The 19,651-nt window shown below is 46.0% G+C and overlaps 1 protein-coding gene across 1 annotated transcript in view; it reads left to right on the top strand.

Annotated features, from left to right (window-relative positions):
• Window positions 1-10,403, top strand: part of WASF2 (WASP family member 2) — a 53,596-nt gene extending 43,193 nt beyond the window's left edge. The window contains exons 6-9 of the mRNA XM_060258197.1: window positions 869-1,021; window positions 2,166-2,671; window positions 5,941-9,745; window positions 9,855-10,403. Coding sequence (XP_060114180.1) covers window positions 869-1,021; window positions 2,166-2,671; window positions 5,941-6,098 — 817 coding nt within the window. The 3' untranslated portion in view covers window positions 6,099-9,745; window positions 9,855-10,403. The remainder of the gene's footprint in view (window positions 1-868; window positions 1,022-2,165; window positions 2,672-5,940; window positions 9,746-9,854) is intronic.
• Window positions 10,404-19,651: the final 9,248 nt, after the last annotated feature.

The following is a 19,651-nucleotide window of genomic DNA, read 5'->3' on the forward strand; positions in this document are numbered from 1 at the left end:
AATATTGCATCGTTTCCAACAAAGAGCATTTCTGCTTTGGGCTCACCTCCACCTTAGCACTCAAGGATAGTTGGGAGCCCTAAGTGAATTAGCATCCCTCTTGAGTGCATGGCCCAAACTACAGACACACGCACACAAATTGTTTCACTAATTAATTGAGACCATCTTTTGAAGCATACCCAGCTCACGCAAATGGTATGTTGTACAAATTTAATGTAGCTAGCTGTTCATATTTTCTCATTCAGGACAGACCGTGGAAACAACAGTACTTCTTGCTACTAAGAATGTACTTTTTTCAAATGCGAAGGAAATTAATTCCCCCTGTTGAGTTCTAGTTGCCCTCTCCCAGAGCAGAGGATAGCTTATATCTCAGAAGCTCTGCTGGAGTTCAGCTAGGTCTTCATGACCTCAGGAGTTCCAGTGCAAATTCAGAAGGCTTTTGCCCCACTTCTCTATGGCCTGTTTGTAAGCTTATACCCAGTCCTGCCTCATCAGAACCAGAAAGAAGGAACAAACCGGGTTTACTACTCCCAAAGTGCCTAGACTAAGATATTTAATAAGTCTTTTATATACATCTCAAGAGATTGAACTGTTCCTCGTACCTCTAGTGAACAGAGCACACACATCAGTTTATGATGCTCAGTACTGTGTGTTCCTGCAGAGTAACTAGTGATCTCTGTCAGAAGAGTTGGAGCCTAAGTGATGAGGGAAAATGTTTCTCAACATCTTTGTCTTTCTTCATGACCTTAATGCGTCTGAAGCTATTTTTGCATGGAAGGATGTCACGGAACCTTCGAAGAGGAGGATTTTGTTTGATGTCAGAATGTGCAGCCTCCTGATGGTGTTTTGTTTTTGTGGTTGTTTTTAGATACTCCTCTAATATGGTGTACCAGAATGGCAGTATTGGCTCTAACGAAAGTGTGGATGCAGGCTACTATCCACCTCCTCCACAGCTGGATTCCGTTTCTCCATCTCCTCCATTTGCTGAGGACAACCTTCCTCCTCCACCAGTGGAATTTAGGTAAGCAAAGAGGTGGAAAGATGGTCATAGCTTGGTTCTAGAGTCCGTATGATGGACTGAGACCACAGTAAGCCTGTCCAACAAGCCACCTCGATGTTAGCAAAGTAGGTGGTCAGTAGTAGTCCGTAGAACACCAGGCTCAAGGGTGTCACTCCATGGTTGCTTGCCAGATAAATGTCCCCTTTAATTTGCAGTAGTTTCTCGAGACTTTACACCATCCCCTTTGTGGAATATAGCTTTCATCTAGGAGGAAAGTATCTGCTACTTTGTGAAAATGGCATGTCTTTTTGCAGTGATCACACATGCATGATGCCACTGTGAAGCAAATGAAATTTTGATTATCAGAGATTTCAGGTTTTCACGGCTGGTAACATCATTAGGGTTTGTAGAATCTTTCGGGATCAAGTGCCGTGTTCTACTGGAGAAAGTTTTCCTTCCAGACGTTCCGTAGCTGAGAACGAAACGTCTGGAAGGAAAACTTTCTCCAGTAGAACACGGCACTTGATCCCGAAAGATTCTACAAACCCTAATGAAATTTTGATTCTCTTTCCCAAAAAGCAAAATATTTTACCACTGAAGTTAGTATGGAAAGTAGACTTAAGATTATATGAAAAAGATAGTGAATGTTTATGCAGCACTTCTATATTAACTTGAGATCTAGGAACTTGATTTGAACAACACTGATGTTTCCTGGATCTTGTAGATTTTGTACAATTTTGTGCTTCTTGTCTCTGCAATTTTGGAGTAATTGTTTTCTCCGGCTTCCTTTATGGGAAGATATTGTTATGGAACGTTCTGTAGTCATGGATTTCCCAGGCAATTCCATTTTCTGGAACTGGCTTTGAAAGCATCCTGTTGTCAGTATACTTTTGAGCCTGCTGTGTTCATGAACATTCTTACACCGGTAGCTTTTCCCCCATAAACATTCTGGAGAATCCTTCCAAAAGCCAGCTGTAGGCTGCAAAGCAAGTACAATAGAATATAACACATATTTGCCTTTGTTCTAGTCAGATCTAGCAGGAAAAAAATATCAGGAAAAGTTGGGAAGTAATTGCTTTACTTTGCCCCACAGCGAAGGTCTAGGCCTGTGGTCTTTTACAAAACTTAACAGCCTGCTTTGTCTCTCTCTGTCTCTCCAATCCAGCAATTATCCAGCGCACAACCAAAGTAGTTCTGGAGGGCTGAAGAAATCTGGCCTAGTTAGCCCAAGCCACCCTCCCCCAGCCCCACCCATTGGTTCACCACAAGGAACCCGGCCAGGTTTTGCTCCGCCTCCTGCACCTCCGCCTCCACCACCGATGATGGGGGTTCCTCCACCACCACCACTTGCAGGATTCCCAGCTGTGGGGATCCCACCACCCCCATCACCCCCTTCCTTTCCCCCCCACCCCAGTTTTGCTGCCCCTCCACCCCCACCTCCGCCGGCAGCAGAGTACACTCTTGTGCCCCCACCGATGTCACCCCAGCAAGCCAGTGGTGCACCACCCCCTCCTCCACCTCCACCCCCTCCTGGGCCCCCTCCTTTGTCCTTTGGTGGCACAGATGGCCCAGAGGCTCTTCCACAGCTGGACTCAGTGCCCTCCAAGCCAAAGTCCTCATTGCCTGCCGTTAGTGAGGCTAGAAGTGACTTGCTTTCTGCTATTCGTCAAGGTAAGTCTCGTCTCCTGTTGCATATACCTGGCCTTGCCTTCTGAAACTAGATTATTTCCTGGCCCAATAGCTGAGGTGGGGGGGGGGGGACAGCGGGGGTTTTGAGATCATATCAGTTGCAGGCCTGTGGCAAGCATGTGCCGGGAATGACTCTAGTGAACCCAGCTACCTTCCCTTTTCACGCAGGGTGGAAATCCTCTTTTAGTCAAACCACAGTTTGATTTTGTAAATTTCTTCAGCAAATGTTGCCCTTCAAAAGATACACATTAAGTTGTTTTATACTGGATTTTGGTCTGGGTTGTCTGCTCTGGCAGCAGCTCTCCAGGGACTCCGGCTCTGAGGTCTTTGATGTAGTGGTTAAGTGCACAGACTCTTATCTGGGAGAACCAGGTTTGATTCCCCACTCCTCCACTTGCACCTGCTGGGATGGCCTTGGGTCAGCCATAGCTCTTGTAGGAGTTGTCCTTGAAAGGGCAGCTGCTGTGAGAGCCCTCTCCAGCCCCGCCCACCTCACAGGGTGTCTGTTGTGGGGGAGGAAGGGAAAGGAGATTGTGAGCCGCTCTGAGACTCTTCGGAGTGAAGGGCGGGATATAAATCCATTATCTTCATCTACCTCACAGGGTGTCTGTTGTGGGGGAGGAAGGGAAAGGAGATTGTGAGCCGCTCTGAGACTCTTCGGAGTGGAGGGCGGGATATAAATCCAATATCTTCATCTACCTCACAGGGTGTCTGTTGTGGGGGAGGAAGGGAAAGGAGATTGTGAGCCGCTCTGAGACTCTTCGGAGTGGAGGGCGGGATATAAATCCAATATCATCTTCATCTTCTTCTTGATGTCACTTCCATGCCTGTGCTTCTGGAAGGCCACCCATGTGGTCTCTCAAGTGGCTCTTTCTTCCCATCACTTCTGCAACCATCAAGCAAATATCCCCCATCTGAAAACACTAACTCATAACGGTGCTCCCGGGAATACAGTATAGGGGAGATTAAGCCGAGATGATGAGAGACAACATGGTGTGGTGGTTAGAGTGTTGGACTTGGATCTAGGAGACCCAGGTTCAAAGGCTGCTGCTATGGAATCTTGCTACCTTAAACAGTCGCACATTATCAGCTTAACCTACCTCAGAGGGTGGCTGTCGGGATAAAATAGAGGAAAGGAGAATAATGTAAATCATGCTGGGGAGAAAGGTTGGGGTATAAATGAAGTAAATAAAATCACTTCCTACCTGATCCTTTACCTGGATATGCCAGGGGTTGAACCTGGGACCTTCTACAAGCAAAGCAGATGTTCTATCACTGAGCCACAACACCTTCCTTAAAATTGTAAAGCCACATTTTTTGGGGAAGGGGCAGTGTTTCTCCTTTGGGTTCTCAAATGCCATTGTTAGTACGTCCTCTAGGTTCTGTTTTATTATATATACCAAGGTGGCACAAACAGCAGCAGTTGCATAATACCTTTTATGAAGACACTGAAAATCCCCAAACAGTAAAGTCAGATAATTGCTGCTTTATAGGTTTTCAGTGAGAGGGCGACTGCTTTATCTTTGGATACTTCCAATAAGACCTTTTGCACAGCCTGCAGGATGTTTCCCTCAAAACTGTCATATTACAGACAGGCGACACAGTGCGTTGGATCAATACTACGTTTTTCATCAGCAGAATGGACCTTTTTTGCCTGCTACTTTCCTCTGTCACTCACAAGATTCTGCCTTTTTTTTTTTGAGGGGGCTATGTAGTGGGAAGGAAGTATCAGTAGATATTGCCAATTAAGACTGGGTCCAACACAGTGGGTTGGTTCTTGTGTACACTAGCAGAGGTAGTGTCCTTGAGTGGAAGGGGCTGCCCCATAATAGAAGACACTTTTCCAGGCATCACGCATCAACAGAAGGCTCCTTCTGCCTGATGACAGCACCTCTTCTAGTGGAACCAGGTCCATGGAACAGGTCCATCCAATTTTCTTCTCTTCTGCTCATTCCCCCATTTTTATATTTAACTTCCCGCCTGGGGAAGACTTCCATGAAACTTGCTATTCCATGACTTTTAATTGGTCTTTATGAAAGTAGAACTACATTAGTTCTGGGGTGGGACGGTGGCTCAGTGGTAGAGCATCTGCTTGGGAAGCAGAAGGTCCCAGGTTCAATCCCTGGCATCTCCAAAAAAGGATCCAGGCAAATAGGTGTGAAAAACCTCAGCTTGAGACCCTGGAGAGCCGCTGCCAGTCTGAGAAGACAATACTGACTTTGATGGACCAAGGGTCTGATTCAGTAGAAGGCAGCTTCATATGTTCATTGGCAATCCTTTCACTCCTTGGGGAGGGACGGTGGCTCAGTGGTAGAGCATCTGCTTGGGAAGCAGAAGGCCCCAGGTTCAATACCTGGCATCTCCAAAAAGGGGTCCAGGCAAATAGGTGTGAAAAACCTCAGATGGAGACCCTGGAGAGCCACTGCCAGTTAGGGGAGGGACGGTGGCTCAATGGTAAAGCATCTGCTTGGGAAGCAGAAGGTCCCAGGTTCAATCCCTGGCATCTCCAAAAAAGGGTCCAGGCAAATAGGTGTGAAAAACCTCAGCTTGAGACCCTGGAGAGCCGCTGCCAGTCTGAGAAGACAAGACTGACTTTGATGGACCGAGGGTCTGATTCAGTATAAGGCAGCTTCATATGTTTGGGAGGGATGGTGGCTCAGTGGTAGAGCATCTGCTTGGGAAGCAGAAGGTCCCAGGTTCAATCCCTGGCATCTCCAAAAAAGGGTCCAGGCAAATAGGTGTGAAAAACCTCAGCTTGAGACCCTGGAGAGCCGCTGCCAGTCTGAGTAGACAATACTTACTTTGATGGACCAAGGGTCTGATTCAGTAGAAGGCAGCTTCATATGTAGGAGGGATGGTGGCTCAGTGATAGAGCATCTGCTTGGGAAGCAGAAGGTCCAAGGTTCAATCCCTGACATCTCCAAAAAAGGGTCCAGGCAAAAAGGTGTGAAAAACCTCGGCTCGAGACCCTGGAGAGCCGCTGCCAGTCTGAGGAGACAATACTGACTTTGATGGACCAAGGGTCTGATTCAGGATAAGGCAGCTTCATATGTTCATATATGTTCATTACTGCTTATGTTTGATCCCCCCTTCCCCCCCCCGTGTGGCCATCATAGCTGTCTGTGTTTTCTTTTGTTAAATGGCTTCAGTGCACTTCCAGACATTGAGCAGCTCTTCCTCTGGAAACACAGTTGCATTAGAAGTTTGTTTTCTGTGAGTAACCTGTCCCTCCCCTCCTTTCTCCTTACCAGGATTCCAACTTCGCAAAGTCGAAGAGCAGCGCGAGCAAGAGAAGCGAGATATTGTGGGCAACGACGTGGCGACCATCCTTTCCCGCCGCATTGCGGTGGAGTACAGCGACTCAGAAGACGATTCTTCCGAGTTTGACGAAGATGAGTGGTCCGATTAGCCGCCTGCCCGCTGATCCTCTCTTTGAAAACTAGAAGAAGCAAAATCACCCTCACCCAGATTGCCAAAACGATCCTTGCTTTTCTCTCTCGTAACCAAAGATGGCTATTCCAAGGGCTTCCAGTTAACCTACTTTCACTGACAGGACTGCACTTTGTCTCCTTTCCAGATAAAGAGGGAAACTGAAATTAACTTCAACGCTTCAGATGCTCAGGGTTCTAGAACATAATCGGTTTAAAATTCCTTTTGGGAGTAGGGGTCAGTGCAGTTGTGGGCAAACTTGAAAACCGTAGGCCCCAAGGCAGTTCAGAAGCTTCCTTTCATATGGTCGCCCATTTTGAAGGGCACTAAATTTACAGGTGGCTCTTTCCCCCCCCCTCTGCAGCGCCATGTCAGGCACTAAAAAAGGAAACACAGCAGCCATTGGGTGAGTGGCTTATTTAACCGCTCAAACTGGGAAATGCTGCCAGAAGATGAGCTTGGTTTTCTCTTTTCTTTCCATTAACAAACAGCAGCATTAGATTAAAAATACCTCTCTCTCGCAAGTGCCTTTTAAATAATTCTTTAAATTTAAGTTTAAAATGGATGCTTGAGGGTTGCATTCTATCCAGGATAGGTGGGACTTTTTAAAGAAGCTGAATCCTCCTTAGTTGTTTTATGTGGTCCCCCCAAAACTATCTAAAGAAGAAGGATTAACCAAAGAGCACAGGATCCTACCAGCTTTTTCAGTTGTTCTTACCCAGTTCTCCTCACTACAGCCTCCTCCAATCCCTTGCAGCTTTTGCCTGTATAAGGCAATTGTTGCCTTTCTGTTGGTTAAAAGGGGACCCCTCCTTGCTCTTTTACTAGTGGGAAATCTGGTAGGACCCCCCCCCCCCCAATCTTACTGACCAATCTTGTCTTATTTCCATATTGCCCGGTTGTTCTTTGCTTTGTCATCTGAGTTGGGAAGTCATTTCCAGCATTTGGCAAGGTCCCAGAGACACTGGACATAGCCTTGTGATGTAGCATACTTTCAGAACCCTAAGCAGAGAACCGTGTGGCACCCTCTGGCATGGGGGTGAGCCCAGTGGTAAATTAAAGCCATTGGCCCATGCCACATTTCCTCTCCAGATGCCCCATGAAGGCTTTGAGGACCAAATTGGTTGTTGGTAATAGACACCCAGCCTGCCTTTACTAGCTCGCTTTAACTCTTCCTTAGTTAGCTCTACCTTCTTCATTACCAGACCAAAAAAAACCCCCATTCCCTTTCCCAGCTTGAATTGCATGGGTGGTATATCAGCAGCTACCGACAGAGACAAATTGCTTTGAGTGTTATGATAATAAATCTGTAGATAATTTTAAATAAATTGGGTTTTATTTTAAAGCCAGAACAGCAGCTTTAAATAGAAGTACCTCTCTCTAAGTGAGTGCCTTTTAAATGGTTCTTTTGGGCTTACCTGTCTAAGATCTGGTATGCAAAACATCCCATGGGCACCTGGGGATCTTGCTTACTAGAATGATGCTGGATGCCCCCCCCCCCATAAGGAACCTGGCTCTGGGTGCCAGGAAAGGTACCTACCTCTCCTTTTGCCAATCTGTAATTCTTTACCTTGGTCTACATGGCTTTTTTTGGGCCATGACGCATCTTGTAACTTGATTCCCTGTGACAAAAGGGAATTGTAATTGTCAGAGTCATCATCTTGGGGTGCGCAGGGAGGCATCCTTTTTGGTCTTCCGCTTACAAATTCTTACTGCATTTTTTAAACTCTTCAGAGTTTTTGATGCCAGAAATCCTTCATAGCCCAGATATTGTTCATTTTGGTGACGATACCAAAGAGTTGAAGAGGGTGTTCATTCAGTCTGAGCCCAAAACCCCAGTGAAGGCAGTGGGGAAGAGCTCATGTGTGAATTTCACCAGAGAAGCCAATATTCTCAGAATATTCTCAAAGTCTAGTGTTTTGCTTAGTACAGAGCAGCTGGAAGTCTGTTTTCCCCGGTAGTCTGGGAGAAAAGGGGGGTGACTCATTTTTGCTAATCAACTTTGCTGTAAAAAGTGCTCCGTTAGAACTGCCCAAAACACCACACAAGAGTTTTGAAAAAAAATGGCTCCAGCCAAACTGTCTTGTATTCTTTTCGTCCTGCTCTGTTTTTTAAACACATGTCAGAAGGAAAGGAAGGTGCTATGGATGGCGCAGTGCCTTCTGTGATTTGGACTGCATGCTCAGAGCTCTGATTAGCGGCTCCCTGAGAGTGAAATGCATCTGTTCTGTTCTTGAAGCTCTTCCCACTCCGGGTTCTCCGGATCTGTGCAACAAAACTGGCAGCTTTGCACTAATGTACTGTTATGGCATTATGTTTGTGTGTGGGTTCTTGTCTAAGGGAACAAATACTGCTTTGTGGCATCTAGTACACACACATGCTCTTGAGCCTTCCTTCTTGTGCTTAGGACTGGAGCGGTTTGTTGCCTTATGCAGTGCTGTGTGGAATGGCTGCTTCAGTCTGAGTTGGTACCCAGCTGTTCAAAGCCAGGGCGTAATGTGGTATCCTTAAAGGATCCGGAATAAAAACATTAGCTTCTCTGTATGTTTATAAATAGTAATACAAAGCAGTCAGGGCACTTCGCTCCTCCTTTGAAATTTCTCTTTCTGAATATTTTCTCTGCCTTCCACCCCTGTGCTCCGATTCTGCTTTGCAGGTTCTAATACCCTTTCCCCCCTACAGTCACTGATTTTTCTCTTCTTCCACCTCAGTCGATCAAATCCAGGGTGAGGAATCCTTCAGAGACAGTGGTGTCTGGCAACCTTTTGGTAGAAATGGGGACTGCTTTTGCCTGCCTTTTAACTCCATGCCTGGGGAAAGGAGGCTGTGTGTTTTAACGGGCTGCCGTGCCTTCAGAGACTCTCATGCAGTGCTCTCTTTGATTTTCTTTTGTACGCATCTTTTTTTCGCCAAGTCTGCAAGCGGATGTAGAAGAGTTGGGATTGGGGATATGATTTTTTTTTTTTTTAATTTCCGCTCTTAACGTGATTCGTTCAGTCGATTTAAAATACTAACCAATGTTTTTACTTCCTGTCTAGAACGATAGGTGATTTTTGTAAGTGCCTTATTTCGTATGACATAAATATATTTATGAGTAATTATTGCAAATGGTTCGTGCAGGATAAAGATGGAGCGCTACAGGGAGCCTCCTTTTTAATCTCCCAGCGGTTGACTTAACTGTGCCATCCTAAGCAGAGGTTCACCCTTCTAAGCCCATTAACTTCAGGAGACTCAGAAGGGAATAACTCTCCTTACGCTCCGATCGGGGTAACGTTGTTAGAATTGACCTACCAGATGAGCCTTGGTTTTGGTGGGGAAAACCGTTACGACTGGAGTTCCTGAAAGCTTAGCGGTGGGAAATGCGATTGGACCAAGAACCCAGTTCACGCTCCTTGCCAATGCTGTGATCTCCCAGATTGATTATTTTGTTTTGACATATTCGCTGGCAGAGCCAGTTTGGTGTAGTGGTGAAGTGTGCGGACTCTTATCTGGGAGAACCGGGTTTGATTCCCCACTCCTCCCCTTGCACGTTCTGGCATGGCCTTGGGTCAGCCATAGCTCTGGCAGGGGTTGTCCTTGAAAGGGCAGCTGCTGTGAGAATCCTCTCAGCCCCACCCACCTCACAGGGTGTCTGTCGTGGGGGAGGAAGGGAAAGGAGATTGTGAGTCGCTCTGAGACTCTGTCCTTGAAAGGGCAGCTGCTGTGAGAGCCCTCTCCAGCCCCACCCACCTCACAGGGTGTCTGTCGTGGGGGAGGAAGGGAAAGGAGATTATGAGCCGCTCTGAGACTCTTCGGAGTGGAGGGCGGGATATAAATCCAGTATCTTCTTCTTCTACTGCCTGTTTGCTCGTACAGCATGCCTGGAAACTGGCTATCACTGTAGTCAGACAGCATGAAGTGGTCTTAAGGCTGCATCCAAGAGTATCAACAAGTATTTTATCAAGAAACGTTACCGTGACCGTACCCTTATTCAGCACCAAGGCCAGTAGCGTGTATGTTTCTGTTCAACCCGGTTGCTGGGTGAAGAGGGAGCTTAATGTCATTGACCATCCATAAAGTTTCCCGCCTTCACAATCTGGCAGCCTCGGGTTGTGTTTTTTTTTAACATCTCTGGCTAGTTGCAGTTTCTAATTCAGACATTTAATGTGGCTTTTGTACTCTCTCTGACCTGTCGTTCTGTCTCTCTTTTTCTTGAGGGACTGTTTTTAATGTATGTCCTTTTTTAAAAAAGTTGTTTTTACTGTGTAAACTTCAAAGCAATCATAAATTCTTTCTAGCCAATCAACGGTTGTGCGTTTTACTTGGAAATTTGCGTGAGGATGGCATACTGTCGGGTAAATCCAAAAGGCTCGTCTTCCTCTTGTGTGGTTTCATTGCCAAGGCTGAGGATGGAACCCATCTTCATTGCAGTTTTTAAGTTTAGTTTAGTTTAGTTTAGTTTCTATTTATATCCCGCCCTTCCCACCGAAGCGGCTCAGACAGCACATAAAATCTAACATAAAAATATTAAATTTAAACATTTTACACAGTTAAAACATTAAAAAAACATAACAGCAGTCTATTAAAACTACACTCAGTTTCCTAGTTTACACTCCTAGTTTCCTAGTTTACACTCCGTTTCCTAGTTTAAAAATGTATTGCATGCAAATCCTTGCAAACAATAACTCTGATCTCAGTGGAGATGGGTTGGATACTAAAACAGCCTTGGAGCAAAGTTACCCAAATGGCCCATTCAGGGCCAGCAGTGCAAGGGACACTTGGCTCAGCCAATAGCTCTCATGGGCAGTAACTCACTACATGTTTTCTTGGTAAGTGATAGAGGTCAACTACTGCCCTGGTTCCTACAAACCTTTGTGACTGAGTATTGCCTCCAAAAAACAGCATCGGGCAAACTGTAAGAACACAAACATTGTCTAGATGGATCAGACCAAGGGCACCCAGTTGCAGAGCTGGAAAAGCTACAGAAGATGGTAGTCAAATGATTAAGTAGTTGGAGCACCTTTCCTAAAAGTTGGAAGAGTCTGGGACTTTTTTAGTTTAGAAAAGAGACAACTGGGGTAGGGGAAGTGATAGAAGTTTATAAAGTTATGCATGGGGCAGAGAGTGCACAGAAAGAACTTTTTTCTTCCTCTCCCCAAATACTAGAACTTGAGGGCAGCCAATAAAGTTGCTGGGATGTAGACTCAGGATGGACAAAAGAAAATACTTCCCTACTCGTTTAATGATTAAAATATGGAATCTGCTGCCAGGGGATGTTGTGATGTCTACAACCATAGATGGCTTTTAAAAGGCCATGATGACGAAAGGGAAGCTCCAAATTTGGAGGCAATAAACCTTTGAATACCGACACCAGGAGACAGCAGCAAGAAGGCACTGATCTCTGTGCCCTGTTGTTGGCTCTCCAGAGTAACTGGTTGGCCACTGTGTGAGTCAGGGTGGTAGAATAGATTTTCGTTTAGAGAACTTTTTAGTTTATGTTTTTATGTTCAGTAAGCGCATCCTGTCTCCAACAGAGGATGGTCAGAGAAGTTGATGATTTAATAATAGCTGTGCCTTGTTCTCTGGAGGCTCCATTTAGCTTGCCAGTTCGATCAGTGGATATAAGCAGTACCTTACTGAGAGCCAGTTTGGTGTAGTGGTTGGGTGCGTGGACTCTTACCTGGGAGAACCGGGTTCGATTCCCCACTCCTCCACTTGCAGCTGCTGGAATGACCTTGGGTCAGCCATAGCTCTTGTAGGAGTTGTCCTTGAAAAGGGCAGCTGCTGTAAGAGCTCTCTCAGCCCCACCTACTTCACAGGGTGTCTGTTGTTGTGGGGGTGGGGAGGTCAAAGGAGATTGTGACTGCTCTGAGACTCAGATTCAGAGTATAGGGTGGGATATAAATCCAATATCTTCTTAATATCTTACATGTGTCTGCCTAATCCTTTTAAAAATATATATGTTTCAGATGCCAACAGATTAAGAAAAGCTGCTATAAAGCAGCCTCTTTCATGAGAATATCATGCTGGGACTCATTCTCAGTCTGGGTCTTAACGCTTAAGAGCAGCAGTAATGGGAGGAGACCTGTCCTGCACATAATCCCATGAATCATCCATTCATTGCAGGAGTTAATGGATGGAATACGAATGCCTCCTGTATTGCATTTCGCTGTCATCTCCGTTAGCTTTCTCCAACATAGATTTGTGGGGAACTTTGGACAACAGTTGTTTCAAGATAAGAACTTCAGCACTTGTAAGGATTTTTTTTTAATGGGGGTTTATATATTTTTCAACCTTAGGAAAAACTGTAGTGTAAAACTAAGCCAGGGACAAAAGCATTTTTGTGTGTGTGTACCCTCATTGCCAGTCATGTGTATTCTTGGAGAGAGGAGCTTGGCCTTTGCCCTTTCCAACACTGGGTTTCTGAAGAGAAATGAGAACATCAGGATACGAGAAGTTTCAGCTGGATTAGACCTATGATCTGTGTCGCCCAGCATCTTTCTACTAATAGTTTTCAGCCTGATGTTTCCAGGAAGTAAACAAACCTGGCAACTGTCTGTCTCCCCCCCCCACCCTCCCACCCCGTTTTTTGTCTCATCAACAACTAATATTCTGAAACTGTCATATCCTAGAGGTGCAGTATTGTGTAGCGTTCAAGTTATTCTCACCTTAACCTACATCGCAGGGCTGTCAGGATGAAAGAGGAGAGTTGTGTATATACCGTCCTGTGCTGCCTAGGAGGATGGGATAAAATGCAGTAGCTAAATGGAGCTTCTCTCTAGTACTAGGCTAATAGCTGTTGATGGATTTGTTATGAGGAGGACTATAAAGGGTTGGCCAAACTGTGACTTGGGAGCCGCATGTGGCTCTTTCACACATATTGTTGGTTCTCAAAGCCACCACTGCCCCGTCGGCCAGCTAGGAAAGGGCATTTCTCTCTTTAAATCACTTCTCCAAACCATCTGGGGGCTTGGAGAATGCATTTAAAGTTGCTTTCTTTCCACCTCTCCCCCTGCCCCTCTGTTTTCCTTCCTTCCAACTGACTGAAACATCTAACTTTCTACCAGGCTCTGACGTTAAGCAAGTTTGGCCACCCCTGGACTATGGCTCCATGGTAGAACATCTGGTTTGCATGTAGAAGGCCCTGGGTTCAGTCCTCCAGCTAAAAGGATAAGATAGGATCAGGTAATACAAAAAGACCTCTGTCTGAAACACCAGAGAGCCGCTGCCAGTCAGATAATACTGACCCGATAGCAGCTGGGATACAGCTTACCAACTCTCAAACAATTCTCAGTATAAGTAGTCTTGTTCGCAAAAGAGGATTTGGGTGAAAGGGAGCTATTTCTGCTCTAGAACAAAGAGTCCAGTGGCGCCTTTAAGACCAACAGTTTTATTCGAGGTATGAGCTTTTCCTACTCATGCACCATGAATAAAACTTTGTCGAATTGCTGCTGCTACAGACCAACATAGCTGCCCATCTGGATCTGTTTCTGCTCTAGGCAGTGTTGACCTGTGGCTTTGATGCATCGCTGGAATGACTCTTTGGGTTTTGCCTTTCCTTGCTGAATTCATCATTTGGGGTTATGGCAGCTGCAGGATTCAACGGAAATGTCAAGGTGTAACAGCCCCAAGAATTTGGAGGGCCAACCCATTTCTCTTCTGAACAGAGTCTGATCTAAATTTGGACTGCTTTTGATATTGAAAGGGAAAATAAGGCCGACTCGGTTATCTTTCTGCCCTTCAAATGAGTACCCAGCTTAAAGTATTTATTTATTTCATTCAATTTATATCCCGCCCTACCCCACCGAAGCGGGCTCAGGGCGGCTCACAACATAAAACTCTAACAGTAAATCAAGTTAAATACATTAAAAATTAATACAGTAAAATACATAAAAACATATTTATCAATATACCATGCTACATCTTCCCTAAAAGTCGGTTCTTCAAGTATTCCAAAGTTCAGATATGCTGATATTCATGAATTTGGATATTCAGATATCGGTCAGTTATATGCCAGCCGGAAGAGGGTTGTCTTGCAGGCCCTGTGGAACTGTCTAAGATTCCGCAGGGCCCTCACCTCCTCCGGGAGCTGGTTCCACCAACGGGGCTGCAATCGAAAAGGCCCTGTCTCTAGTAATGCCATTCTGAGCAGCTTCTGATGTTGCAACTTGATTTCCAAACAAAGGTGCCTATATGTCACTTGTGCTATGAACAGGTCATAGTGTCTGTTGCCAGTTCCCTAAGAACCATTGATGCGTCTTTTTGATGGTTCCCTAAGAACCATTGATGCGTCTTTTTGATGATTAAAACAAAAATTGCCCTTGGAATCACTTGGCAAGTGCACTTCCGCAAAGGCAGATTGTAAAAAGGACCAATGTCTTATCCGCAGTTACCAGCATTTTTGTTCTAACATTGAAGGTTTTAACACTGATTTGAGCAGGCACAAAAACGAACTTTTATGAAATGTCCAATTCCTTTTTCTGGTGCATTAGATCAGGGGTGTCACATATGTGGCCCCTGGGCCAGATCAGGACCCCCGAGGGCTCTTATCAGGCCTGCGAGCAACTCATTGTCATCTGCTTCTCTCTCTCTCGCTTCCTTCTGCATCACAGCTTGCTTTGCCAGGCTTGCTCAATCGCACAGGAGCCATAGAGCAAAGCCTCTATTTTCTCCATTGGCTGACCAGCGCATGAAGCGGCTTATGTACAAAACTTGCAATGCCCAGCCGTTTCATGTTTTCCTCTGAGTCTTTAATTGTGTTTGTGTCCTTTATAAAGTTTCTGTCTCTGCTACCTGTCATATTTTACGACACACATGGCCCAGCCCTCATAACAAATGAGTTTGACGCCCCTCAATTAGATGGTTATTTTAGTAGTGCAAAGTAGGACCTAGTGAGGATTTGCAGGGATATGGGGGAAGTGGAATAGTTTGGAATGTCCCCCTTTCTAGAAGTCCAGTAGTACCCAAAAACTGAGTTGGAATGGAATGAGTGTTGAGGATCGACCAGTTATCAACCAAGCAGACACTCTTAGGGAACAAAGGTAGAGTTTAATAGTTTGGATACAGGAGTCAACCCCTCTGCTAGAGGGTTGCCAGAAATTAGGCTAATGGTTACAGACTACAAAGTTATAGCCAAAATGCACAGAGAAATGTGGCTCTTCCCCCCCCCCTCCCTCTTTTTCACACCAAGTTGTCTATCAGCCAGAGACAACAGACCTTCAGTTCACGCCTTCCCAAGGCCACTCACTTAGCCTAGGTTGAAGGAGGTGCCCGGTCTTTGTTCCCTTGGCAACGAGATAAGCTATGAGTTACAGACGTTGGATCTGAACCATAAACAAAGAGCTGCTAAAGTACAAAGCAAAAAGCATCATCTCTCTCCCCCCCCCCCCTCACACAGGCCTAGCAGGCAGCTGAGTTACATTAAGCATGCAGCAATAGAGCACAATAAAACATCTCATGGCAGGACACAATCGTGACAGTGAGTCACTTCCTGCTCCGGTTTTCCCTAAACTTTGGCAGTCTAGTGCCGTAGTGAAATTTGTAGTTCTCTGGAGAGGCAACATAAACATCTTTCATCATGTATTATAATACTGGCTGCTGACGTCTGCTGTTGGAAACAGGAAGTCCAACTGGCTCTGAATCTCAGCTGCACCATGCAAGGATGGAGCTCTTTTCCCCTTTCCCTCCATGCTGTATGGAAGACGGGGAAGGGTTGGTTTGTTTTGTTTTTGAAAGGGTGTTATCCTTTCTGGAAAGCCCCTCCCTCCAAAAAAAGCTTGAACAAATGAACATATGAAGCTGCCTTATACTGAATCAGACCCCCCCCCTCTTGGTCCATCAAAGTCAGTCTTGTCTTCTCAGACTGGCAGCGGCTCTCCAGGGTCTCAAGCTGAGGTTTTTGACACCTATTTGCCTGGACCCTTTTTTGGAGATGCCAGGGATTGAACCTGGGACCACCCAGCTTGAAGAGGCTGGTTTCCTTTCCCATTTCCATTGCCTCCTGGAAAGCATTTCCCATGCTCAGTCTTTATCGAGGCGTTTGGAGGAATGTTTGTGGGGGATAGTTGCATAAAAATAGAATTGAGTATACCTAGGCAGTCCCCAGTAAGTACAGAAACTCCCTGCTTTTCTGATAGAGGCCCCTTGTTCCAGTGCTGCTGATTGACGTTTTGAGTTTTCAATTTTGCTACTGAGGGACGGTGGCTCAGTGATAGAGCATCTGCTTGGTAAGCAGAAGGTCCCAGGTTCAATCCCTGGCATCTCCAAAAAAGGGTCCAGGCAAAGAGGTGTGAAAAACCGCAGCTTGAGACCCCGGAGAGCCATGAATGGGGCTGTGGCTCAGTGATAGAGCATCTGCTTGGGAAGCAGAAGGTCCCAGGTTCGATCCCCGGCATCTCCAAAAAAGGGTCCAGGCAAATAGGTGTGAAAAACCTCAGCTTGAGACCCTGGAGAGCCGCTGCCAGTCTGAGAAGACAATACTGACTTCGATGGACTGAGGGTCTGATTCAGTAGAAGGCAGCTTCATATGTCCATATGACAAGCTAGAGTTCCACCACAGGAATGGCAAACCACTTGCTTACTACCACCCAGCTTGTTAAAGGGTACAGAGTGGATGCACCATCCTTAGAATCATAGAGTTGGAAGGAGCCTCCAGGGTCATCTAGTCCAACCCCCCTGCACAATGCAGAAAATTCACAACTACCTCCCTCCCACCAAGTGACCCATGCTCAGAAGATGGCAAAAACCCTCCAGGATCTCTGGCCAAACTGGCATGGAGAAAATTGTTTCCTGACTCCAATCAGCATTTCCCTGGGCGTGTAAGAAAGGGCCACAAGAACTAAGCACCGATGCAACCCTTCCTGCCCCTTCTTTGATGAACTGCCTAAGTTCACAGAATCAGTGTTATTGTCAGTTGGTCATCTAGCCTGTTTTAAAAACCTCCAAAGAAGGAGAGTCCACCACTTCCTGAGGAATTCTGTCCCAGTGAGGAACTGCTCTGTCAGGGAGTTCTTCCTAACATTTATTTTTATTTATTCGTATTTTTATTTCGCTGTCCCTAAAAACAGGCTCAGGGCGGATCACAACAAGAAAAACCAAAAAATCTGAGAGCCAGTTTGGTGTAGTGGTTAAGTGTGTTGACTCTTATCTGGGAGAACCGGGTTTGATTCCCCCCTCCTCCACTTGCACCTGCTGGAATGGCCTTGGGTCAGCCATAGCTCTCTTATCTGGGAGAACCGGGTGTGATTCCCCCCTCCTCCACTTGCACCTGCTGGAATGGCCTTGGGTCAGCCAGAGCTCTCTTATCTGGGAGAACCGGGTTTGATTCCCCCCTCCTCCACTTGCACCTGCTGGAATGGCCTTGGGTCAGCCATAGTTCTGGCAGAGGTCCTTGAAAGGGCAGCTGCTGTGAGAGCCCTCTCCAGCCCCACCCACCTCACAGGGTGTCCAGGGTTTCTGTTGTGGGGGAGGAAGGTAAAGGAGATTGTGAGCTGCTCTGAGACTCTTCGGAGTGGAGGGCAGGATATAAATCCAATATCTCCATCTACCTCACAGGGTGTCTGTTGTGGGGGAGGAAGGGAAAGGAGATTGTGAGCCACTCTGAGACTCTTCGGAGTGGAGGGCGGGATATAAATCCAATATCTTCTTCATCTTCTTCTTAAGTTCAACCTATTTTTTTGGTCCAACCTTATGGGACAACAGAAAACCACTCCGCACCATCTTCTACTACATGACAGCTCTTCAAGTACTTGAAGATGGTTATTATATCATCTCTCAGTCATCTCTCCAAGGAAAATATATTCAGCTTCTTCAGCCTTTCCTCACAGGACTTGGTCTCCAATCCAGTCCCCTCACCATCTTCGTTGCCCTGCCCTGGATACATTCTAGCTTGTCTGTATCCTTCTTAAATTGTGGTGCCCAAAACTGAAAGTCTAGCCAGAGCAGAGTAAAGTGATACCATCACTTCATGTGATCTGGACACTATACTTTGGTTCATACAGCCCAAAGTTGTCAAAGATTTCAGGTTTTCATGGCTGGTAACATCATTAGGGTTTGTAGAATCTTTCGGGCTCAAGTGCCGTGTTCTACTGGAGAAAGTTTTTCTTCCAGACGTTTCGTTCTCGGCTACGGAGAACATCCTCAGTGGCGTTGCAGTCGGAGCGCCTGCTCCGGCTGCAACGCCACTGAGGATGTTCTCCGTAGCCGAGAACGAAACGTCTGGAAGAAAAACTTTCTCCAGTAGAACACGGCACTTGAGCCCAAAAGATTCTACAAACCCTAATGAGCCCAAAGTTGCATTTGCCTTTTTCGTTACTGCGTCACACTGCTGACTCATGTTCAGTGTATGGTCCACTGACTCCTGGATCCTTTTCACCATGTTGAACACCTGTTCCCTCACAAGAGAAGACTGAGGAAAAGTACAAACTGAGCCAGTTCTGCCCTCTCTTCATCACCTGTTACAATTTCACTTTCCTGTCCTGGCAGTGAGCTTTCCATGTCTTTGCTCTTTTCTTACTTTGAACATAAAAAAGAACCCTTTTCGTTGTTTTTAGCATCTCTTTCTAGCACTCACTACAAACACTAGTTATTTGCTTATATCCATCCTTGGTTATCCTCCTTCCCTTTTTAAAATGAGGCCTTTTTTAAATTTTTCAAATCTTTAGAAAGCTGTTTATGGAGCTGTGCTGGCTTGTTTAGGCTTGTCCCACTTTTCCATCTCATAGGAATCATTTGTGATTGTGTCGTCAGTATTTCGCTTTTAAGAAACTTCCAGGAGAGCCAGTTTGGTGCAGTGGTTAAGTGTGCGAACTCTTATCTGGGAGAACCAGGTTTGATTCCCCACTCCTCCACTTGCAGCTGCTGGAATGGCCTTGGGTCAGCCATAGCTCTGGCAGAGGTTGTCCTTGAAAGGGCAGCTGCTGTGAGAGCCCTCTCCATCCCCACCCACCTCACAGGGTGTCTGTTGTGGGGGAGGAAGGGAAAGGAGATTGTGAGCCGCTCTGAGACTCTTCGGAGTGGAGGGCGGGATATAAATCCAATATCTTCATCTACCTCACAGGGTGTCTATTGTGGGGGGAGGAAGGTAAAGGAGATTGTGAGCCGCTCTGAGACTCTTCGGAGTGGAGGGCGGGATATAAATCCAATATCTTCATCTACCTCACAGGGTGTCTGCTGTGGGGGAGGAAGGGAAAGGAGATTGTGAGCCGCTCTGAGACTCTTCGGAGTGGAGGGCGGGATATAAATCCAATATCTTCATCTACCTCACAGGGTGTCTATTGTGCGGGGAGGAAGGTAAAGGAGATTGTGAGCCGCTCTGAGACTCTTCGGAGTGGAGGGCGGGATATAAATCCAATATCTTCATCTACCTCACAGGGTGTCTGTTGTGGGGGAGGAAGGTAAAGGAGATTGTGAGCCGCTCTGAGACTCTTCGGAGTGGAGGGCGGGATATAAATCCAATATCTTCTTCTTCCACCCCCTTGAACTTCCTTCTCCTTAAGTATTTCTGACCATGGGATTCTACCCAGCATAAGTTTATTAAAATTTGCTTTCCTAAAG

Source organism: Heteronotia binoei, chromosome 17 (genome assembly GCF_032191835.1).
Source record: "Heteronotia binoei isolate CCM8104 ecotype False Entrance Well chromosome 17, APGP_CSIRO_Hbin_v1, whole genome shotgun sequence".
Classification (NCBI taxonomy): domain Eukaryota; kingdom Metazoa; phylum Chordata; class Lepidosauria; order Squamata; family Gekkonidae; genus Heteronotia; species Heteronotia binoei.